This window comes from Papio anubis, chromosome 9, assembly GCF_008728515.1.
Source record: "Papio anubis isolate 15944 chromosome 9, Panubis1.0, whole genome shotgun sequence".
Lineage (NCBI taxonomy): Eukaryota > Metazoa > Chordata > Mammalia > Primates > Cercopithecidae > Papio > Papio anubis.
The window spans coordinates 2,884,711-2,908,064 of record NC_044984.1 but is presented as its reverse complement, the minus strand read 5'-3'; the positions used below and the strand labels follow the sequence as shown (position 1 = coordinate 2,908,064).

At 49.6% G+C, this 23,354-nt stretch overlaps 2 protein-coding genes and 1 long non-coding RNA gene across 12 annotated transcripts in view; 2 read left to right on the top strand and 1 right to left on the bottom strand.

The window, feature by feature from the left end:
- Positions 1 to 14,127, top strand: part of FOXM1 (forkhead box M1) — a 21,119-nt gene extending 6,992 nt beyond the window's left edge. For 2 of the 8 annotated variants that reach the window (XM_031651031.1, XM_031651029.1), the window contains exons 4-9: positions 3,267 to 3,458; positions 5,342 to 5,470; positions 6,435 to 6,479; positions 7,070 to 7,139; positions 7,327 to 7,502; positions 12,128 to 14,127. In XM_031651031.1, coding sequence (XP_031506891.1) covers positions 3,267 to 3,458; positions 5,342 to 5,470; positions 6,435 to 6,479; positions 7,070 to 7,139; positions 7,327 to 7,502; positions 12,128 to 13,153 — 1,638 coding nt within the window. In that variant the 3' untranslated portion in view covers positions 13,154 to 14,127. Of the gene's footprint in view, positions 1 to 3,266; positions 3,459 to 5,341; positions 5,471 to 6,434; positions 6,480 to 7,066; positions 7,140 to 7,326; positions 7,503 to 12,127 lie in introns of all 8 variants that reach the window. The other 6 variants (XM_031651030.1, XM_031651028.1, XM_031651035.1 and 3 more) reach the window with 3 other exon arrangements.
- On the bottom strand, positions 11,527 to 14,708 carry LOC116268967. Its single transcript, XR_004176275.1, has 3 exons — positions 14,614 to 14,708; positions 14,333 to 14,409; positions 11,527 to 12,164 (listed from the first exon to the last, which is right to left on the bottom strand). It is a non-coding gene; the product is annotated as an uncharacterized LOC116268967 (long non-coding RNA).
- TEX52 (testis expressed 52) lies at positions 14,683 to 23,354 on the top strand. Of its 3 annotated transcripts, XM_009217715.4 has the most exons (4): positions 14,770 to 14,856; positions 15,015 to 15,118; positions 16,377 to 16,927; positions 22,863 to 23,354. In XM_009217715.4, the coding sequence occupies exons 3-4, from the start codon at positions 16,377 to 16,379 to the stop codon at positions 23,155 to 23,157; spliced, it is 846 nt and encodes a 281-aa protein (XP_009215979.2). In that variant the 5' UTR covers positions 14,770 to 14,856; positions 15,015 to 15,118; the 3' UTR covers positions 23,158 to 23,354. The 3 variants fall into 3 exon arrangements, with proteins under 3 accessions (XP_003905858.3, XP_009215980.1, XP_009215979.2); XM_003905809.5 differs by lacking the exon at positions 15,015 to 15,118 and having other exon boundaries at positions 14,683 to 14,856; XM_009217716.4 differs by lacking the exon at positions 15,015 to 15,118 and having other exon boundaries at positions 14,683 to 14,856; positions 16,377 to 16,979; positions 22,863 to 22,942.

The window sequence follows — 23,354 nt, the reverse complement described above, 5'->3', positions numbered from 1 at the left end:
TTTTCTTTTCTGCCTGGGATCTTTTCTCCCCGATCTGTGAAATTTCCTTGAGGGCAGATTCCCTTGGTCACTCTGTATTCCAACCAGCACTGGGTTTAGTATTCTGTCCTTAGTAGGTATTCAGGAAATGATTAAGAGGTCTTCACTTTGGGAATCCACTTGAACTTTAAAGATGTCTCCCAACAGTATGAACAGTATAAATTGAATATAATATAATAAGATAATTTTATTAGAAGATATAATATTAATAGCAGATAAAGTCAGTTTATATATACATTTTTTTTAAGACAGCGTCTTGCTCTGTTGCCCAGGCTGGAGCACAATGGTGCAATCATGGCTCTCTGCAGCCTCGACCTCCTAGGCCCAGCTGATCCTCCCACCTCAACCTCCCAGGCTCAGCTGATCCTCCCACCTCGACCTCCCGGGCTCAGCTGATCCTCCCACCTCAGTCTTCCGAGTAGCTGGGACTCAGGTGCACACCACCATGCCCAGCTAATTTTTGTATTTTTTGTAGAGATGGGGTTTTGCCCTGTTGCCCAGGCTGATTTCAAATTCCTGGGCTCTAGGGATCCTCCTGCCTCAGCCTCCCAAAGTGCTGGGATTACAGGCATGAACCACCAGCCTGGCCTAGATATTAATTTTAAATACTTCCCTAGCAATCAAAATTGAACCCAATCGTGTAGTCTGGGTTGTTTTTTTTCCACAGTTACCAATATAATACATCTAGATTCTATTGTATATATGTGTTAATCATTCATTCAACAACCTTTATTTTCTTCTCAACTTTTATTTTAGGTTCAGGGGGCACATGTGCAGGTGTGTTACATGGGTATATTGTGTGTTACTGGGCTTTAGCGTACAAATGATTTTGTCCCCCAGGTAGTGAGCATAGTACCTGCTAGGTAGTTTTTCTATCTCCCCATCTTCCCACGCTCCACCCTCAAGTAGGCCCTGTTGTCTACTGTTCCCTTCCTCGTATCCATGTGTGCTCAATGTTTAGCTCTTCCTTTTTTTTTTTTTTTTTTTTTTTTTTTCTGAGGCAGAGTCTTGCTCTGTGTCCCAGGCTGGAGTGTGGTAGTGCGATCTCAGCTCATTGCTACCTCCACCTCCCAGGTCAAGCGATTCTCCTGCCTCAACCTCCTGAGTAGCTGGGATTACAGGTGCCCACCACCACGCCTGGCTAATTTTTGTATTTTTAGTAGAGACGGGGTTTCACTATGTTGGCCAGGCTGGTCTTGGACTCCTGACATCATGATCCACTCGCCTTGGCCTCCCAAAGTGCTGGGATTACAGGTGTGAGCCACCATGCCCAGCCTCTTTTTTTTTTTTTTTTTTTCTCTCTTTGAGACGGATTCTCACTCTGTCGCCAGGCTGGAGTGCAGTGGCACAATCTCTGCTCACTGAAACCTCTGCGTCCCAGGTTCAAGTGATTCTCCTGCCTCAGCCTCCCGAGTAGCTGGGACTACAGGCACCCGCCACCACGCCCAGCTAATTTTTTTATTTTTAGTAGAGACAAGGTTTCACCATGTTGGCCGGGATAGTATCAATCTCTTGAGCTCGTCATCCTCCTGCCTTGGCCTCCCAAAGTGTTGGGATTACAGGCATGAGCCACCATACCTGGCCTAGTTCCTACTTATAAGTGAGAACATGCAGTATTTGATTTTCTGTTCCTGCATTAAATCACTTAGGATTATGGCCTCCAGCTCAACAATCTTTAAAAGTGAAAATTTGGCCAGGCGCGGTAACTTATGCTTGTAATCGCAGGGCTTTGGGAGGCCGAGGTGGATGGATCAACTGAAGTCAGGAATTCGAGACCAGCCTGACCAACATGGAGAAACCCCGCCTCTACTAACAATACAAAATTAGTTGGGCGTGGTGGTACATGCCTGTAATCCCAGCTACTCAGGAGACTGAGGCAGGAGAATCACTTGAACCCAGGAGGCAGAGCTTGTGGTGAGCCAAGATCGCGCCATTGCACTCCAACCTGGGCAGCAAGAGCGAAACTCCGTCTCAAAAAAAAAAAAGTGAAAATGTACATGCATGTGTACATAAGTAAATATTAATTGTGCTATAAACATAAAATTTGTGTACTTTAGGAAGTAATGTCTCAGTTTTTAAAAATGTAAGCATGGTGGCTCACAATTGTAATCCCAGCACTTTGGGAGGCCAAGGTGGACTTGAGCTCAAGATTACTTGAGCTCAAGAGTTCTAGGGCAGCCTGGGCAACATAGCAAAACCCTGGTCTCTACTAAAAATACAAAAAAAAAAAAAAAAAAAAAAAAAAAATAGCCGGACACAATGGCTCACGCCTGTAATCCCATCACTCTGGGAGGCCGAGGCAGGTGGATCACCTGAGGTCAGGAGTTCGAGACTAGCTTAGCCAATATTGTGAAACCCCATCTCCACTAAAAATACAAAAAAAGTAACCAGGCGTGGTGGCAGGCACCTGTAATCCCAGCTACTTGGGAGGCTGAGACAGGAGAATCGCTTGAACCCAGGAGGCAGAGGTTGCAGTGAGCCAAGATTGCACCACTGCACTCCAGCCTGGGCAACAAGAGTGAAACTCCATTAAAAAAAAAAAAATAGCCAGGCGTGGTGGTTTATGCCTGTAGTCCCAGCTACTTGGAGGCTGAGACCGGAGGATCACCTGAGCCTGGGGAGGTCAAGGCTGCAGTAAGCTGTGATCTAGCCACTACACTCTATCCTGGGTGACACAGTGAGACCCTGTCTCAAAAAAAGAAAAAAAAAAATGTGAATGATCAGATCTTTGCCTAAAACTTACCTAACTGTGTGCTTTGCAGGCATTGTCTGACTCATACTCCTGGGACTATTTCTCTCATACAAACATTGAAATGAGATGGGTTTATTCACAACACATCAGGAATAGAAATGGGACTAAGACCTAGGTTTCTTGACCCACAAGTCTGAAAAATGGGCGTGGTTTTAGTGTAACATCAATGCTTTGAGAATCAAAGTACCTACTCAAACTTTCCTGAGAAATTGCAACTGGAAGGGACTGGATTTCCTCCAAATTCAACAAAATGAATGATGACAAAACCAGTTTCTTATTGGCTAGGGTCTAGGCTAGATCATCTCCAAGATCCTTCCCAACTCTAAAATTGTATTCTATGAGATAGCGGTCTCAGATGAGTTTGTTTCTAGTACCATCCTATGGGATAAAGGTTTCTCTAGATATTCTTTAAGGGCTTGGGTTGGGGTAGTTCTCATGAACTCTTTTGTGTCATTCCCTTTGTCATAATCCTCAGGTTGAGGAACCTTCGAGACCATCAACGTCCTGGCAGAACTCTGTGTCTGAGCGGCCACCCTACTCTTACATGGCCATGATACAATTCGCCATCAACAGCACTGAGAGGAAGCGCATGACCTTGAAAGACATCTATACGTGGATAGAGGACCACTTTCCCTATTTTAAGCACATTGCCAAGCCAGGCTGGAAGGTAATATGTCCCAATGCAACCAAAATCAACGTCAGTCCAGCCTGACAGACTGTCTCCAGTGCTGTGCTGCAACTTGTATCTGGGACAGCAGTTAAGTGCAAAGGATACTAGAATGATAAACGTATCTTTTGGGTTGTGACTCAATCTTATTGAATCCAGGCAAAATCATTAACAAGAGTTCTTTAACTACTTCATCTGTTACTACCTAAAGTTCATGAAGAGTCTTCAATGTAGCACTCAAGCCCACTTTTCTGCTACACTGAACAGCAGTCCTAGATGCCAGCAGCTAGAGTGGCTAAGTAGTTTTATGAAAATGTCTTGATTAAAAAAAAAGAATGCTGTGAACCTTAAGACCCAAGATGTCATCTCCTATAGCGTCACATACCATTTCTAGTGGGCAGGGGTTTTCCTTTCACTTCATTCATGGAAAGCCCAAGATGCCTGGGAGTCAGTGTAGCTCATGCAGTTGGTCAGTGTCGGAGCCACAAATGAGGTCTTCTCACGGGTGCTTAGTTCCAAGCCAAGTGTGCTTTGTTTTCCTCATGGTAGAACTCTTTCTTTTTTTTTTTTTTTTTTTTTTTTTTTTGAGACAGAGTCTCGCTCTGTCGCCCAGGCTGGAGTGCAATGGCAGATCTCAGGTCACTGCAACCTTCACCTACAAGGTTCAAGCGATTCTCCTGCCTCAGCCTCCCAAGTAGCTGGGACTACAGGCATGCACCACCACACCTGGCTAATTTTTTTGTATTTTTAGCAGAGACGGGTTTCACCATGTTGGTCAGGCTGGTCTCGAACTCCTAACATCAAATGATCCGCCCGTCTCGGCCTCCCAAAGTGCTGGGATTATAGGCATGAGCCACTGCACCTGGCCCCTCATGGTAGAACTCTTAACTTTACTCCCTTCCATCAGCTTACTTTCCTAGTTTTTTTTTGTTTGGTTGGTTTTTTGAGACAGGGTCTCACTCTGTTGCCTGGGCTGGAATACAGCCTTAGCCCCTTGGGCTCAAGCTCTTCCCTCCTCAACCTCCCAAGTAGTTGGGATAACAGGTGCACTACCACAGTCCACTAATTTTTTTTGTTGTTGTTGTAAAGGCAGTTGCCCAGGCTGGTTATTATGTTGCCCAGGCTGATCTGAACTCCTAGTCTCAAGCACTCCTCCTGCCTTAGCCTCTCAGTGCACTGTGATTACAGGTGTGAGCCACCACACCCAGCCTTAATTTCCTAGTTTCCTGTTTGCTTGTTTGTTTGTTTGAGGCAGGGCCTCACTCTGTCAACCAGGCTGGAGTGCAGTGACACGATCTTGGCTTGCTTCATTCTCTGCCTCCCAGGTTCAAGTGATTCTCCTGCCTCAGCCTCCCGACTAGTTGGGACTACAGGCATGCGCCACCATGCCTGGCTAATTTTTATATTTTTGACAGAGACAGGGTTTTGCCATGTTTGCTAGGCTGGTCTCAAACTCCTGGCCTCAAGTGATCCACTTGCCTCGGCCTCCCACAGTGCTGGGATTATAGGTGTTAGCCACCACGCCAGGCCTAATTCCCTAGTTTCTTAATATCTCTGACCCACCTGTCTTGCTATTGATCACTGCCTCACAGCCTTACTCTGCTTTTCTAGCCCCTGACAGCTATCCAGGTCTTTTCTTTATCACAGTCTAAGGTTGACATCAGTCTTTGTTCCCGTAGAATAGATGGGTTTATGGCTGAGGGTGACAGCTCTGCGGTGTGGAGTGTGAGGAGAGTTGCCGAGAGACAGGGCTACAAAGACACCAGAGGAAGCCTGTGCTAAGCACAGTGGGAGGGGCCTGAGGCTGGTTTCCCCATGTGTTTGAAGGGTGATGTTTCTGAACCTAAAGTAACTGATAACCAGTTGTCTTGCTCTTCTTCCAGAACTCCATCCGCCACAACCTTTCCCTGCATGACATGTTTGTCCGGGAGACGTCTGCCAATGGCAAGGTCTCCTTCTGGACCATTCACCCCAGTGCCAACCGCTACTTGACATTGGACCAGGTGTTTAAGGTGAATGCCCTGCTTTTCTCTAAATAGGGCCTAAGTTGGAGGTCGTCATAGCCATCTCAAAAGGAACCAAGTTCTGCTAGTGATGCTTTCATTTGATCGGGGGAGAGTTAGAAGCCAGCCACCCAATTAGTGACTTGCACAAAACCCACTGAATTAAGTACAGTTGACAAATACCAAATGACACATTTTTGTGCTAGGCCAGAGCAAGGAGAGGCTGTTCTGACCCAACAGAGAGGGCCTCCCAGGGCAGTGTTTTCCTAACTTCCCTGTGAACGGGAATTGCCTGGGACATTGTTAAAACACAGCTTCCCAGACCCCTCTCTTGGGGCTCTTGATTTAGTGCTTCTGGGATGGGCCCAGGAATTTGTATTTTTAGCAAGCATCTCAGATGATTCTTCCAAGAAATTCTGGGAATGCTTGCTCTAAAAAAAGCCCTTCCTGCCGGCTGTGGTGGCTCACGCCTGTGATCCCAGCACTTTGGGAGGCCGAGGCAGGTGGATCACCTGAGGTCGGGAGTTCGACCTGACCAACATGGAGAAACCCCGTCTCTACTAAAAATACAAAATTAGCCAGGTGTGGTGGCGCATGCCTGTAATCCCAGCTACCTGGGAGGCTGAGGCAGGAGAATCCCTTCAACCCAGGAGGCAGACGTGGTGGAGAGCTGAAATCGTACCACTGCACTCCAGCCTGGGCAGTAAGAGTGAAACTCCGTCAAAAAAAAAAAAAAAAGGCCTTCCTTAGGCTGCAGACCAGAAGCTGAGCTACTAGAACGTCTCTTCAGACAGAAGCTATTTTGGCATTTCAGAGTGCCTACAAGGCTGCAGCCATTCTCCTGGGAGGGACGGTTGTCTGGGGTGTCTTTTGTCATCAGTCAGGAATAGGTGTTTTTCCCGATCTGGTCCAATTGACCACGTTGGTGGTAACTTCATCTCCTTTCTCTCCCACAATGCCTGGCCGCCACCAGCCACTGGACCCAGGGTCTCCACAATTGCCCGAGCACTTGGAATCAGTAAGGTTCTTTCCCTCTGGCTCGGGGCTTGGCCTTGTTTTCCTTTCACTGCTCAGCATGGCTTTATGGACAGAGACAAGCTGTGATGTGGGGAAGGGTGCCTATGGCCATGTGACTGCCAGCTCTAGACACAGAACACCCTGAGGCTCGGGCACGCACCCACTTCCCTCCCCTCCCATGGGCATCACAGGGGTACGCTGAGCAGAGCGGGGCGCGGCAGGGGAGCATGCTGCAGCGGCCACAAGCACATGGCGCCAGCCTCACAGGCGGCAGTGTGCTCGCTCACTTTTGTGCCTAGCTTTTCTTTGTCACGCATATAGCTACCTGCTCTGGCATCCCCCAGGGGTGTTGAGGACACGTGGGTGAGGCGGTAGTGCCACTCTGCCATCACGTGTCTGTAGGCCACCCACCGGCCCACTAATCATGGTTTTGGAGACCACTCGCCTGCGTCCATCCCCTCAGGTTGGCCTCCTCTGTCTGGGCTGTCGGTTAACTCAAGCACATGCCACCAGAGCAGCTGGTGGGGTTTGGCCATCCCCTCTTTACCTTATTAACACAGGTTTCTTTCTCTCCCCACCTGCCACAAGCAGCAGCAGAAACGACCGAATCCAGAGCTCCGCCGGAACATGACCATCAAAACCGAACTCCCGCTGGGCGCACGTTAGTATGGGAGAGTGGGCCTCGGGCCTGGTCCTTGTTCTGGGGGCATAGCTTTAGGGAACCAGACTTCAGGATTCTGTTCCCACCTCAAAGGGATCTGAGCCCAGAGAAGGAGAGCAAAGCTCCTGAGGCTATGAAGGGGTGTACTCCAGTCCCCCTGCTCCTGATCTCTCGTGTTTCCTCCTAGGACGAAAGATGAAGCCACTGTTACCACGGGTCAGCTCATACCTGGTGCCTATCCAATTCCCGGTGAACCAGTCACTGGTGTTGCAGCCCTCGGTGAAGGTGCCATTACCCCTGGCGGCTTCCCTCATGAGCTCAGAGCTTGCCCGCCATAGCAAGCGAGTCCGCATTGCCCCCAAGGTGGGTGTCCTGTTTTCCTCTGAAGAGAGATTCTGGCCAATTAAGAATGTTGAACCTTCAGCTTGGCAAAGCACTCTGAGAAGTGTTCCTTGAGAGCTTATAAAGTAGACAAGGCATAAAAACATAGGGAAGTGTAATAGCATTAGAAGAGCTAGAAAGGTATTTAGATTACAGTGTCAGTGGTGTCAGAAGGCCCATAAATACCTGATGAGTTTGTAAGAATTCAGACAAGGGTGATTGTGATAGATAAGCTAGGATGATTAAGGAAGATACACAAGGAAGGCAGGCCTTAGGAAGAGGTGGATTTGGTCAGGTGCGGTCGCTCACGCCTGTAATCCCAGCACTTTGGGAGGCCAAGGCGGGTGGATCATGAGGTCAGGAGTTCGAGACCAGTGTGGCCAACGTGGCGAAACCCCGTCTCTACTAAAAAATGCAAAAATTAGCTGGGCGTGGTGGCACATGCCTGTAATCCCAGCTACTCGGAAGGCTGAGGCTGGAGAATCACTTGAGCCCAGGAGGGGGAGGTTGCAGTGAGCCGAGATCACACCACTGTACTCCAGCCTGGGTGACAGAGCGAGACTCTGTCTCAAAAAAAAAAAGAAAGAAAGAAGTGGATTTGAGGCTAGACGTTGTGGGTCTCACTTGTAATCCCGACACTTTGGGAGGCCAAGGCAGGGGTATTGCTTACGACCAAGAGTTCGAGACTAGCCTGGGCAACATAGCAAGACACCAGTCTCTGCTAAAAATACCAAAAAAAAAAAAAAAATTAGCCAGGGTGGTAGTACATGCCTGTGGTACCAGCTACTCAGGAGGCTGAGGCAGAAGGATCACTTGAGCCCAGGAGGTTGAGGCTGCAGTGAGCCCTGTTTGCACCACTGCACTCCAGCCTGGGCAACAGTGAGGCCCTGTCTCAAAAAAGAAAAAGTAGATTTGGGTAAGCAAACAGGTGTGGAGAGAGCATGCTAATGGGCAGTGCCATGGAGGCAGGAAATGCAGTTTGTACCTGGCAGTCGTAGGGTGACTGGGTCAGACTAGCTCAGGGTTTCTCACGTAAGTCCTATTAATGTTCACAGCTGGAGAATTCTTTGTTGGACATGGAAGGGACTGTCCTGTGCATTGAACGGTGTTTAGCAGCATCCCTTCTTTTCCCCACTAGATGCCAGTAGCACCCACCACAGGTGCGACAATTAAAATGCTTCCAGACATTGCCAAATGTCCCCTGGCAGGGAGGGAATCACCCCTGCTTGAGTATCACTGGTCTCGCTTGAGGGGAAGGTGAGAAGGGTAAATTGAGAGCAAACTGGGATCAGCCATCAGATCTGCACTTAACGCTGTTAAAGGGTTCTGTAAGTAAGGGCTGACATGTAACCAAAGTGAAAGGCTTCCCCCATCCCCTTCAGAGAGATGAAAATAGCATAGACTCTGGAGTTTAGAGCAACTTGGGTTTGCTTTTTTTTTTAATATACACAATATTTTAAGCCATGCACAGTAGCTCACACCTATAATCCTAGCATTTTGGGAGGCCAAGGAGGAGGATCACTTGAGGCCAGGAGTTCAAGACCAGCCTGGGCAGCAAAGTAAGACCCTGTCTCTAACAAAAAAAAAAAAATTTTTTTTATTGGCCAGGCATTTTCATGGATACCTGTTGTCCCAGCCACTTGGGAGGCTGAGGCAGAAGGATTACTTGAGCTCCAGAGCTGGAGGCTGCAATGAGCTATAATCGTGCCACTGCGTTCTAGCTTAGGCAACAAAATGAGACCGTCTCTAAAAAAAAAGTCTTTAATTATAAATAAAATATATTACACACAAAATTATATTAAAAAATACATAATTTAGCATAAATGCATTAATGTGGTCGTAGCATGTACACTGTTTTGGTTTTAATGCAGTGGTTTTTTCCTCCCCTTTCCTTTTTGGCTCCCCTTTTCACCCTACCATCACCCACATCACCCCTACTCCCAAGATAACTGGTTGATAATTTATGATGCTTTCTTGCATATTTTATCGATGCTCCTAGTTATACATGTATAGCGGTAGCCATTTTATATGTACACATACAACACATAGAACATTGATAATGTAATCGTGTTGTACATACTTCTCTACATGTCTTTTTTTTTTTTTTTCTGAGACGGAGTCTCACTCTGTCGCCCAGGCTGGAGTACAGTGGCATGATCTTGGCTCACCGCGACCTCCCCCTCCCAGGTTCAAGCGACTCTCCTGCCTCGGCCTCCTGAGTAGCTGAGATTACAGGCGCCCGCCACCACGCCCAGCTAATTTTTGTATTTTTAGTATAGACGGGTTTCACCATGTTGGTCAGGCTGGTCTCGAACTCCTGACCTCATGATCCGCCAGCCTTGGCCTCCCAAAGCGTTGGGATTACAGGCGTGAGCCACCGCGCGCGGCCTCTACATGTCTGAACTCAAAAATACCTCATGGAAGTTCTTCCAAGTCACTTGGCATAGTTCTAGTTCATTATTTTTTAGTGTCCATGTAATATTCCATGATGTGGCTACACCACAGATTTTTCAGCCATTCCACTTTTATGGACATATTCTGTTTCTCAATTTTTGCCCAATGAATGACATTGCAATACATATGTTTGCAAGGATCTCTGTTACTAGTGCTTTCATTTCTCTAGGATAGAGTCCCAGATGTGAGATTGCTGGGTGAGAAGGTATTTTAAATTCTACTAAATATTGCTAGATTGCTTTCCAAAAAAGCTATGATAAGTCATGTTTAAACCAACAATATATGATAAGATCTGTATCTTTGCCAGCAATTGGTATTATTAGTCTACTATTTGCCAATCTAATGTGTATAGCTTATATCTTCTTGTTTAATTTTTTTTAATGGTTTATTTATTTATTTTTAAATCTTTTATTTCCATAGGTTTTTGGGGAACAGGTGGTGTTTGGTTACATGAGTAAGTTCTTTAGTGGCAATCTGTGAGATTTTGGTACACCCATCACCCTCTTGTTTAATTTTGTCTTTCTTTGTTTATCAGTAAGTCTGAGCACCCTGTCATTACATTTGGTGACTTGGAATCGTCCTCTATGGATTGCTTATTTATGGGCATTGCCCATTTTTCTAAAGGTTCTGTTATCAATTTGTGAGAGCTCTTTGTTTTTCTTTTTTCCCTTTTTTTTTTGAAATGGAGTCTTGCTCTATCGCCCAGGCTGAAGTGCAGTGGTGTGATCTTGGCAACCTCCACCTCCCAGGTTCGAGTAATTCTCGTGCCTCAGCCTCCTGAGTAGCTGGGATTACAGGTGCCCGCCACCATGCCTGGCTAATTTTGTATTTTTAGTAGAGACAGGGTTTCACCATATTGGTCAGGCTGGTCTCGAACTCCTGACCTCAGATGATCTGCCTACCTCAGCCTCCCAAAGTGCTGGATTACAGGCGTGAGCCACCGCACCCAGCCCCCTGTGAGAGCTCTTTGTTGTGAAAATAATCTTCTGTCTTTTATGCTGAAGATATTTACTTCTATTATCTCTTTGTTTTTTTTTTTTAGACGGAGTTCATTGTCACTTCAGGCTAGCAGCGTGCAGGGCCAGATCTCCGCCACTGCAAGCTCCGCCTCCCGGTTCAAGCAGAATTCTCCCATGAAGCCTCTCCCAAGCAGCTGGGACTACAGGCGCCCGCCACCACACAATCTCGCCAGTTTTTGTATTTTAGTAGAGACGGGTTTCACCCTCGTATAGCCAGGGATGGTCTCGATCTCCTGGACCTTGTGATCCACCGCCTCGCCTCCCAAAGTGCTGGGATTATAGCCTGAGCCAACGCTACAGGGTCTTGCTACGTTGCCTGGTCTGGAGTACAGTGGTGTAATGAAGGCTCACTGCATCCTTGACCTCCCAGGCTCAAGTGATCCTCCCACCTCAGCCTCCCACCTGTAGCTGGAACTACAGGTGCATGCCACCACGCCCAGCTAATTAAAATATTTTTTTGTAGAGATGGGATCTCACTATGTTGCTCAGGCTGGTCTCAAACTGGCCTCAGTGTCCCAAAGTGCTGGGATTACAGGCATTGTTTGTTTGTTGTGTCTTAATTTTGTTTATGGTATCTCTTGCCACAGTAAAATTTTGCATTTGTATGTAGTCAAATGTCTCTCTTCTCTTTTACAGCTTCTGGGTTTCCAGTCTTGGTTAAGAAGGTCACCCGTACCCTCAGATTGTATATGTAGTCTCCTAGATTCTCTTTCAGGATTTGTATGATTTTAAGGTTTTCATTTTTTTTAAAGCCAGTCAAATTTAGCAGTTGGGGGTTGTGTACCAACTTTAGTGACAATAATGTCACTACCCACTACCGTCAGAGCAGCCTAAGGTTCTAATCTGCACGCGTTCAATCTTTGTAAGCAGTGTCAGACAGGCATGCAATTTTATTTCCTCTCAGATGAATGCTATTATCATTATGCCACTACATACTACATGCTCTCATCTTTTACCCCCAGAATTGAACTGCCAGCTTCAACATATATTGTATTCTCATATTTAATAGATTGTAAGACTTTAAAACGACACAAAGAGGATCAGTACCAATATGTGATTTTTTTGTGCGTCCTGTCCGGTGACCGTTGGCTGAAGCCAGAGTTCCCTTTCACCTTGTCTCTGTTTCCGTTTCAGGTACTGCTAGCTGAGGAGGGGACAGCTCCTCTTCCTTCTGCAGGGCCAGGGAAAGAGGAGAAACTGCTGTGTGGAGAAGGGCTGTGTCCTTTGCTTCCAGTTCAGTCTATCAAGGAGGAACAAATCCAGCCCGGGGAGGAAATGCCGCACTTAGCGAGACCCATCAAAGTGGAGAGCCCCCCCTTGGAAGAGTGGCCCTCCCCGGCCCCGTCCTTCAAAGAGGAATCATCTCACTCCTGGGAGGATTCACCCCAGTCTCCCACCCCAAGACCCAAGAAGTCCTACGGTGGGCTTAGGTCGCCAACCCGGTGTGTCTCGGAAATGCTTGTGATTCAACACAGGGAGAGGAGGGAGAGGAGCCGGTCTCGGAGGAAACAGCATCTACTGCCTCCCTGCGTGGCTGAGCCGGAGCTGCTCTTCTCAGAGGGGCCCAGTACTTCCCGCTGGGCCGCAGAACTCCCGTTCCCGGCAGACTCCTCTGAGCCTGCCCCCCAGCTCAGCTACCCCCAGGAAGAGGGAGGACCTTTTAAGACACCCATTAAGGAAACGCTGCCCATCTCCTCCACCCCGAGCAAATCTGTCCTCCCCAGAACGCCTGAATCCTGGAGGCTCACGCCCCCAGCCAAAGTAGGGGGGCTGGATTTCAGCCCAGTACAAACCCCCCAGGGCGCCTCTGGCCCCTTGCCTGACCCCCTGGGGCTGATGGATCTCAGCACCACTCCACTGAAAAGCGTTCCCCCCTTTGAATCACCGCAAAGGCTCCTCAGTTCAGAACCCTTAGACCTCGCCTCCGTCCCCTTTGGCAACTCTTCTCCCTCAGATATAGAAGTCCCCAAGCCAGGCTCCCCGGAGCCACAGGTTTCTGGCCTCGCAGCCAATCGTTCTCTGACAGAAGGCCTGGTTCTGGACACAATGAATGATAGCCTCAGCAAGATCCTGCTGGACATCAGCTTTCCTGGCCTGGAGGAGGACCCACTGGGCCCTGACAACATCAACTGGTCCCAGTTTCTTCCTGAGCTACAGTAGAGCCCTGCCCTTGCCCTTGTGCCCAAGCTGTCCACCGTCCTGGGCACTCCTGTGGCTGAGCAGTCCGAGGCTCAGTGCACCCCAAGCCTCTGAGTGAGGACAGCAGGTAGGGACTGTTCTGCTCCTCTTAGCTCTCTGCTGCCTGATTATGCAAAGGTAGCAGTCACACCCTAGCCGCTGCTGGGACCCTGTGTTCCCCAAGAGTATCTGATTCCTCTGCTGTCCCTCCCAGGAGCTGAAGGGTGGGAACAACAAAGGCAATGGTGAAAAGAGATTAGGAACTCCCCAACCTGTTTCCATTCTGTGCCCAGCAGTCTCTCTCCTTCCCTGATCTTTGCAGGGTGGACCTTGTAAATAGTGCCAATCCTCCAAATTATCCTCTAATTATAAATGTAAACTTATTTCCTTAGATCATTATCCAGAGACTGCCAGAAGGTGGGTAGGATGACCGGGGTTTCAATTGACTTCTGTTCCTTGCTGTTAGTTTCGAGAGAAGGGAAGACCTGCAGTGCACGGTTTCTTCCAGGCCGAGGTACCTGGATCTTGGTTCTTTACTGCAGGGACCCAGACAAGTGGATCTGCTTGCCAGAGTCCTTTTTGCCCCTCCCTGCCACCTCCCCGTGTTTCCACGTGAGCTTTCCTGCAAGAAGAAATCCTGGTTTAAAAAGTCTTTTGTATTGGGTCAAGAGTTGAATTTGGGGTGGGAGGATGCAGCCGAAGCAGAGTGGGGGTGCCCAGATGTGCGCTATTAGATGATTCTCTGATGGTGTCCCCAGTCATACCGGGGAGACTAGCATTGACGAGCACTCAGGTGGAGGCTTGAGAAGGCCGAAAGAGCCCCTGACCTGCCTGGCTTCCTTAGCTCGCCCCTCAGCTTTGCAAAGAGCCACCCTAGGCCCCAGCTGACCGCATGGGTGTGAGCCGGCTTGAGAACACTACTGTAACTATCTACTCAATAAAAGTGAGGGTGGACATGCTGGGCTCTGTGGTTTATTGGTGTCTGATTCCTAAGGCACCAGGAGAGATTGGAAAAGAAAGAGGGTGTTGATGGAGACAATGGTGATAGGGAAGAGGCAAGGCCTGAAGTTGACCCAAAGAAGCAGTTGGAGCACCTTGCACAGGCACACACTCTACAACACCAATTGCCGCTTTTCCCAGTGCCAGTCCTGCACAGCTCACCTCTTTTCCCTGTCGTCTCCAACCTTGTTCCTTGGGACCTTTGGACCTGCTGGTTAACTTAGGCCTTCTGAGGGTTCCTTAAGGAGAAAAGCTCGTGAGGGGTAGGGCTCCCTGAACATCAGGGCAGGATGGGCCCAGTTACAGGTGCTCCATTCCCGCTGCCATCCCCACCCTGAGGCCTGGGAGCCAGCCTGCCCTGCTTTTCTCCTGCCCGGCAGCAGCTCCTGTTACCATCTTTTGCAGTCAGAATTAAAGAGAGTGCTATCCCCTGCCTGTCTAACCTGAAAAGCAGCCAGGGGCCCAAGGGACACAAGAGCCTCCAGGGACAGGTGAGGGCCTCCTCTCTGCATCACCACTCAGGCAGCATCACCATAGCAACCCCAGGAGTAAACAATGGTGCCAGAAAGGGTTTCCCCACAAAGCCGCTCCTTCTGGCTCTGAGGCCCAGAAGAATGGCCAGTAGCCGGCAAAGATCACTCAGAGGGCCCAGTCACCCACCTCATATGGAAGAACCTTTCCTGCAGGTAGGGAGTGGCCCATCTCTGCTGCCTACATTTTTGTGCCCCACTGGGCTACAGGCTGTCCCCTATAGTGGGCCAGGCTTTCTTCTGGGCAGCTGACCGCCTGGCCCATACATTTTCTGCTGTCTTCCCCTTTTCATCCGATGACACTGGGAACCCAGAGCTCAGAACACAGAGGAGATGCCTTACTAGTGCCACACCTCCCAGTCTCACCCACTGGGGGGATCTTGTAGAAACGACTTAGGGGCCCAAGCTCAAGAAACAGGTGGGTTTTTGCAATCAGAACTCAGAACTAAGTCCCTGGGGCCAGGCACAGTGGCTCACGCCTGTAATCCCAGCACTTTGGGAGGTCGAGGGGAACGGATTGCCTGAGGTTAGGAGTTTGAGACCAGCTTGGCCAACATGATGAAATCCTGTCTCTACTAAAAATACAAAATTAGCCAGGTGTGGTGGCGCGCGCCTGTAATCCCAGCTACTCAGGAGGCTGAGGCAGGAGAATCACTTGAACCCGGGAGGCAGGGGTTGCAGTGAGCCGGGACTGCACCCTTGCACTCCAGCCTGGGCAACAAGAGTGAAACTCCGTCTAAAAAAAAGAGAAGTCCCTGGGGATGGATAGGAGGGAGAAGCATTTTAAAAGAGACACATTTTTGTTGCGGTCAGGCACTGTGCTAAGTAAGGCCATTTCATTTCACCCAGCATGGTATGCCAAGCAAGAGCACAGACAGAGGGCTTAAGTCCTAGCTGTCACTCAGGCACCAGCACCCTGCGTGAGTTACCAACACTTACTGTATCTTGCTTTCTGCATCTTTTGAGATGGGGATGATAGCAATACTTGCTCATAGAGTTGCAGGGGTTAAATAAGATGCATGTAAGTAGCACAGCGTCAATATGTATTTGCTGCTGTTTATTTTATGGGGAGCAGGGTGCAGAAAGGGGAAGAAGGAGCTGGCCATTCTAGACACTTTCTGTACTAGCATTTTAATGAGGAGTGGGAGGAAAGCGTCAATGACAGAGAAATGAGTATTGAGAGGAGTCTGGGATGGGAAGACACGTGGCCCTATTTTCTGGAGAAGGACTTTCCTGGTATTTCGCCAAGACCAGGAGCAAGTGAAGGTGGGCTGCCCCCCTTGGCATGGTAGGGGGCATTTCCCTCCGTGATTTCCTGAGACCTGATGTACCCTCTAAGGAGCACGTTCCTGGGTGGGAATGTGGGGACACCAGAAGGGAGGAGGGAGGTGAAGGTAAAGAGCGAAAGCTGAGCACAGAGGGTGGGAAGTCAAAGCCAAAATATGGTCAATGGCAAGAGACCAAAAGATGAGTGACTGTGAAAATGATACGGAGCAGCCATAACTGCTGCCGGGCAGGAGAGGGATAGAGATGTGGCCCTGCCAGGACTTCTGTGTCCCGATGAGAATCCTGGGCTGGCGGAGGCTGTGCCTGGGAAGGAGGGCAGAGTGCCTCGTCCACCTTTCTGCACCCCTGTCTGCACAACCTTCCCCAGGCTCCCTTTTGTCTCTCCCTAGATGGTCCAGGCCAGCGAGTCCCTCCCGCCCTCCCAAACGTGGGCTCAGCGTGAGTTCTTCCTCCCCAGCGAGTCCTGGGAGTTCCCTGGCTTCACCCGGCAAGCCTACCACCAGCTGGCCCTGAAGCTGCCGCCCTGCACAGACATGAAGTCCAAGGTGCGCCAGCGGCTCATCCATCCTTGGAAAGGTGGCGCTCAGCACACCTGGGGCTTCCACACGTGGCTCGATGTGTGCCGCCTGCCTGCCACCTTCCCCACTCGGCCTGACAGGCCCTACGATAGCAATGTCTGGCGCTGGCTGACAGACTCCAATGCCCACAGACGCCCCCCCACGGAGCACCCCATCCCCCCTCCCTCCTGGATGGGGCAAAACAGCTTCCTGACTTTCATCCACTGTTATCCCACGTTTGTGGACATGAAAAGGAAGAAGCAGGTGATTTTCAGGACAGTGAAGGAGTTGAAGGAGGTGGAGAAGCTCAAGTTGAGGAGTGAGGCAAGAGCACCTCCACTCGATGCCCAGGGCAACATTCAGCCGCCAGCGAGCTTCAAGAAGTAAGACGGCGCCTCCTCAGGGAGCCCACCCAGCCTGCCCTGCCCTGCCCAGGTGACCCCTCCCTCTCTAGGGTTCCTGTTTCTAACCGGGACTCTGCCCTTCCCACCTCTGGTCATCTGAAAACCAAACTCTTTTCTGAGTGTAGCTGAAAGGACAAGGTGGAGACAAGGTAAGAACAGCGAGTGCAGGCACAGAATTTCACTAAAATCTGGGGGGACAGCTATGCAGGAGACACCTGCTAGGTACTGGGGATACAAAGTGTGTTTCAGTGCCTGCCCTCAAGGAGCTTTGCAAAGATAGCTATCAAAACAAGGCTACACACGTGAAGAGCCCAGAGTGTGACACAGAGGGTGTTAAAGGAAGTCAGTTATTAATGTAAAGAACTGGAGTGAGGTCGGGTGCAGTGGCTCAAGCCTGTAATCCCAGCACTTTGGGAGGCCAAGACGGGCGGATCACGAGGTCAGGAGATCGAGACCATCCTGGCTAACCCAGTGAAATCCCGTCTCTACTAAAAAAATACAAAAAAAACTAGCCGGGCGAGGTGGCGGGCGCCTGTAGTCCCAGCTACTCGGGAGGCTGAGGCAGGAGAATGGCGGGAACCTGGGAGGCGGAGCTTGCAGTGAGCTGAGATCCGGCCACTGCACTCCAGCCTGGGCAACAGAGCGAGACTCCGTCTCAAACAAACAAACAAACAAACAAGAACTGGAGTGAAAGTTGTAGCCCGAAGGCCTGGAGTGCAGTTCCAACCCCATGACCATGGCGAGGTGCCCAGCTTCTCCAGTCTCAGCTACGTCACCGACGAAGGAGGGGATCCTCAGGTACCGACCTCACTGTAGGAGGATAAATTGAGCTAGTGAATAGGTGGAAGAACTGAACAAAAGTTAGATGTTATGGCAGGGCACGGTGGCTCAGGCCTGTAATCCCAGCACTTTGGGAGGCCGAGGCAGCTGGATCACCTGAGGTCAGGAGTTCCAGACCAGCCTGACCAACATGGAGAAACCCCGTCTCTACTGAAAATACAAAATTAGCCGGGTGTGGTGACGGGTGTCTGCAATTCCAGCTGCTTGGGAAGCTGAGGCAGGAGAATCACTTGAACCCAGGAGGCGGAGGTTCTGGTGAGCCGAGATGGCACCATTGCACTCAAGCCTGGGCAACAAAAGTGAAACTCCATCTCAAAATAAATAAATAAAATAAAATAAAATAAAAGTTAGATGTTATTACAGAAATTCAGGAGAGAAGGGTTGCAGCGAGCTGGAGTGTCCCTGCCACAGGAAGCCTTCATGGGGAAGTCAGCGTTCAGGCTGGAAGGGTGGAAAGCCAGCAGACAGCCAAAAGCAGTGGCTGAGGCCCTCCAGGCAAGGCTGAGAAGTCGGAGCAGAGTCAGGAACATGAGAGGAGCCGCTGTGAACCCCGCAGCTCCTGCTCCCGGCCACCCTGGGAACTCACGGATGCTTCCTAACTGTGTCCAGCCCAGGCACTAAGCATGCAAGAGTAACAAGATAGGGGGAAGGCAGTGAAAACGGAATGTCTCAAATTCCAATCCCAAGGGCATGACCAAAGCACTGGGGAGTTGGAGCAGGAGGTTGTGAAGATTTTTAATCTGAAAAAACAAAAACAAAAACAAAAAACAGACTAGGCACGGTGGCTCACGCCTGTAATCCCAGCACTCTCGGAGGCTAAGGCAGGCAGATCGCCTGGGGTCAGGAGTTCGAGACCAGCCTGGCCAACATGGTGAAACCTCATCGCTACTAAAAATACAAAAATTAGCTGGGCGTGGTGGTGGGTGCCTGTAATCCCAGCTACTCTGGAGGGTGAGGCAGGGGAATCGCTTGAACCCGGGAGGTGGGGGTTGCAGTGAGCTGACGCACCACTGCACTGCAGCCTGGGAGACAAGAGCGAGACTTTGTTTCAAAAAAAACAAAAAACAAAAAACAACGCCAAAGGTTGGTGACTTTGAGAAACCAGTCCCCTTTGTGGGGGCCCAGGCTTCTCCCTGCCTCCTGCTACCCTTCCCTGAAGACTGCTGATTGCTGATAGGTGCTGACCCTGGCGAAGGGGAGAAAGAGCACTCCAGAGAGATTCGCAGTGGTGTGACAGTGCCAGGTGGCGTTCCAAACGCTTCTCTGTATTATCTAATCCCCCAGGACCTTCTGGGTAGAAACTATCATTAACCCCATTTTTTTTTTTTTTTTTTTTTTTTTTTTTTGAGGCAGAGTCTTCCTCTTTCGCCCAGGCCAGAGTGCAGTGGTGTGATCTCAGCTCACCGCAACCTCCACCTCCTGGGTTCAAACCATTCTCCTTGCCTCAGCCTCCCGAGTAGCTGGGATTATAGGCTCCCGTCACCACGCCTGGCTAAGTTTTGTATTTTTTAGTAGAGACGGGGTTTCTCCATGTTGGCCGGGCTAGTCTTGAACTCCCGACCTCAGGCCCAACTCGGCCTCCCAAAGTGCTGGGATTATAGGTGCAAGCCACCATGCCCGACCTCATTAACCCCATTTTACAGATGGGCTATCTGAGATGGACAGGTCAAGTACCTTGCATAGCCAAGTGTGGTGGTTCACGCCTGTAATCCCAACACTTTGGGAGGCCGAAGTGGTAGGATCGCCTGAGGCCAGTTCAAGACCAACCTGGGGCACGATATGAGACTCTGTCTCCACAAAAATATCAAAAAATTAGCCAGATGTGGTGGCACACACCTATAATCCCAGCTACATGGGAGGCTGAAGTGGGAGGACTGTCTGAGCCCAGGAGGTCGAGGCTACAGTGAGCCATCACTGCGCCACCACACTCCAGGCTGGGCAACATGGTGAGACCCTAGCTCAAAAAAAAAAGTTCCCACAGCAGGTGGTTAGAGGGTCAAATGGCATAGGGCCTAGCGTAGAGAAGGGGTTCAGTAGATTGTATCATTATTAGTATGGTATCTCCATGAGAGTAGGATCCTTGTCTCACATGTTTACTGTTGTAGGCCCAGGCCCTGGAGCCAGGAATGAAGGAATGAGTCTCCTCAAGGAATGAGGTCCTGCCTCAGAGCAGGCAGGACACATAACAGGAAGTCATGTGCCACATAATAACCTTTTGGTCAATGACAGACCACATATACCACAGTGGTCTCGTAAGATTATAATGGAGCTAAAAAAAACTCCTGCCTCATTATGTTGCAGTTTTCTTAACATTTTAGCACAATTCCCTCATTTTAAAAATACATGTAGTGGACCGGGAACAGTGGCTCACGCCCATAATCTCAGCACTTTGGAAGGTCGAGGCGGGCGGATCACTTGAGGTCAGGAGTTTGAGACCAGCCTGGCCAACATGGTGAAACCCTGTCTCTACTACAAATACAAAAATTAGCCAGGCGTGGTGGCACATGCCTGTAATCCCAGTTACTCGGGAGGCTGAGGCAGGAGAATCACTTGAACCCGGGGGGTGGAGGTTGTAGTGAGCTGAGATTGTGCCACTGCATTCCAGCCTGGGTGACAGATCAAGACTCCATCTTAGGAAACAATTAAGAAAAAATAAATAGATAAAATAAAATAAAATAAAGTAAGATAAAATAAAATAAATTTAGTGGTCGGGCGTGGTGGCTCACGCCTGTAATCCCAGCACTTTGGGAGGCAGGTGGATCACCTGAGGTCAGGAGTTCAAGGCCAGCTTGGCCAACGTGGCAAAATCCCGTCTCCACTAAAAATACAAAAACTAGCCGGGCACGGTGGCAGGTGCCTGTAATCCCAGCTACTCAGGAGGCTGAGGCAGGAGAATCATTTGAACGCAGGAGGTTGCAGTGAGCCGAGATCACGGCCACTGCTCTAGAGCATCTGGGACAGAGTCAGACTCCATCTCAAAATAAATAAGTAAATACATAAATTTAGTGTCACCTAATCATGTAGTGTTTATGAAGTCCACAGTAGTGTATAGTAATGTCCTAGGCCTTCACATTCACTCACTCGCTCACCCACAGCAACTTCCAGTCTTGCAAGCTCCATTCACAGTAAGTGCCCTATACATCTTTAAATCTTTAATCTTTTTTTTTTCAGATGGAGTTTCGCTCTTGTCACCCAGGCTGGAGTGCAGTGGTACGATCTTGGCACCACTCACTGCCTCCTGTGTTCAAGCGATTCTCCTGCCTCAGCCTCCCAAGTAGCTGGGATTACAGGCGTATGCCACCACACCCAGCTAAGCGAGACTCTGTCTCAAAAAAAAAAAAAATTGACTCTGGGCCAGGCATGGTGGCTCATGCTTGTAGTATCAGCACTTTGGAGGCTAAGGCGGGTGAATCACTTAAGGTCAAGAGTATAGCCAGGAGTGGTGGTGCACTTGTAGTCCCAGCTACTCAGGAGGCTGAGGCAGGAGAATCACTTGAACCCGGGAGGTGGAGGTTGCAGTGAGCTGAGATCGTGCCACTGCACTCCAGCCTGGGCGACAGAGTGAGACTCTGTTTCAAAAACAAACAAACAAACAAAAACAAAACAAAACAAAACAAAGACTCTGGATCAGTCAGTGAGCACACTGAAGTATTCAAACTGTAGGGACCCAGAGGACTTCAGACATAGAATGAGATGTAAGCATGATCTTGTTGGGGAAATATAACATTTACATGTAAACCTAGCAGTTCCGAATCCTGGCAGCCCATTTTCATGACCTGGGGCTCTATTTATTTATTTATTTATTTATTTATTTATTTGAGACGGAGTCTTGCTCTTGCCCAGGCTGGAGAGCAGTGGTGTGATCTTGGCTCACTGCAACCTCCACCTCCCGGGTTCAAGTGATTCTCCTGCCTCAGCCTCCCAAGTAGCTGGGACTACAGGTGCCTGCCACCATGCCTGGCTAATTTTTGTATTTTTAGTAGAGATGGGGTTTCATCATGTTGGCCAGGCTGGTCTTGAACTCCTGACCTCAGGTCATCTGCCCACTCCAGCCTCCCAAAGTGCTAGGATTGCATGTGTGAGCCACCGCATCTGGCCTAAGGCTGCTTTTTTTTTTTTTTTTTTTTTTTTGAGACAGAGTCTCACACTGTCACCCGGGCTGGTGTGCAGTGGCACGATCTTGGCTTGCTGCAGCCTCCGCCTCCCGGGTTCAAGCGATTCTCCTGCCTCAGCCTCCCAAGTAGCTAGGATTACAGGTGCCTGCTACCACGCCCAGCTAATTTTTGTATTTTTAATAGAGATGGGGTTTGACTATGTTGGTCAGGTTGGTCTTGAACTCCTAACCTTGTAATCCACCTGCCTTGGCCTCCCAAAGTGCTGGGATTACAGGTGTGAGTGACCAGGTCTGGCCTAGAAGCTGTTTTTTTAAATGCTGAGGTTTGAGCCTCCCTCTGGAAATTCTAACTAACTGACCTTGAGGGCAGCCTGGGTAGGTTGTGTTGAAAAGCTCCCAGGGTGATTCTAATGTGCAGCCAGACTGAGAGCCTCTGCATAAACCAACAACAGCAAACAGGGGACTGTCTGCTGAACCAGGTGCAAAGTGTGTTGAGTCATAGAAAATCAGCCACTATTCAGCTGTGTTAAAAGAAACAAAAGTCTATTTCCTACTGTTCGACCCAATACCGCAGGCTTGCTGAGAAGAGGCAGTTACCCAGTGGAGCTGAGTTCTGTGGTCTTCCCACTGGCACTGCATTCGTGGAAAAGGTGAGACTTGAAGGACATTTAGAATCTGGATTGGGATCTGGATCATAATATTATATATAGTATGTCAAAAGGATGGAAGGCTTACTAGCCGAACATTATCTCACCAGACTAACGCCAAAACACACACAAGGTGCAGGCCATTTGGCATAGGTCAATACCCGATTAGGCGCAGAGACAGAAGGGATTCCCTGCCGCCTGATGGCTACCTAGCTTGTGGACAGCAGCATCACCCTTCCCCTTCCCCATCTCTCCACTGTGCCTGGATCTCTTCTTTGATCTCTCTGTTCTCTCCACACCCTTCTCCCAACAGGTACCGGCACATATCCGCTGGTGGGAGGTTCGAACCCCAGGGCCTCCGGCTCATGCCCAACCCATTTCCCAACAATTTCGCCAGGAGCTGGCCCTGCCCGAACCCTTTGCCTCACTACCAGGAGAAGGTGCTAAAGCTGGTCTTGCTGCCCAGTGCGCCCCTGAGCCAGGACCTCATAAGGGATTTCCAAACCCTGCTAAAGGACAGAACTGCCTCACCCCTCCACCACCTCTCCAAGGCACAAGCAAGCAAAACTCCAGCAAGGAAGAGGAAGGGAAGACCTGGGCACTCCTAGAAGGGCTTCCGGGTGGGTGGGGACGATCGCGGCACCCAGAGTCCCAGGCTCCAGTGTTCTCACTCAACGCTCCTTCAGCAAGAGGCCCTGGGGTAGCAAAAGGACTCTGGCATCTGCAGAACAGCCTCTCCACCATCCTCCCAGCCTCAAGCCACCTCTGTACCCCAGGCTATTGGAGACTCAACTGAAGTTCTAAA

Coding starts and splice junctions, on each gene's coding strand:
- TEX52 (XM_003905809.5), top strand. CDS start 14,785: ATGGCCAGTAGCCGGCAAAGATCACTCAGAGGGCCCAGTCACCCACCT. Junction 14,857..16,376: donor TGGAAGAACCTTTCCTGCAG/GTAGGGAGTGGC, acceptor GTCTCTCCCTAG/ATGGTCCAGGCCAGCGAGTC. Junction 16,928..22,862: donor CCGCCAGCGAGCTTCAAGAA/GTAAGACGGCGC, acceptor TTCTCCCAACAG/GTACCGGCACATATCCGCTG.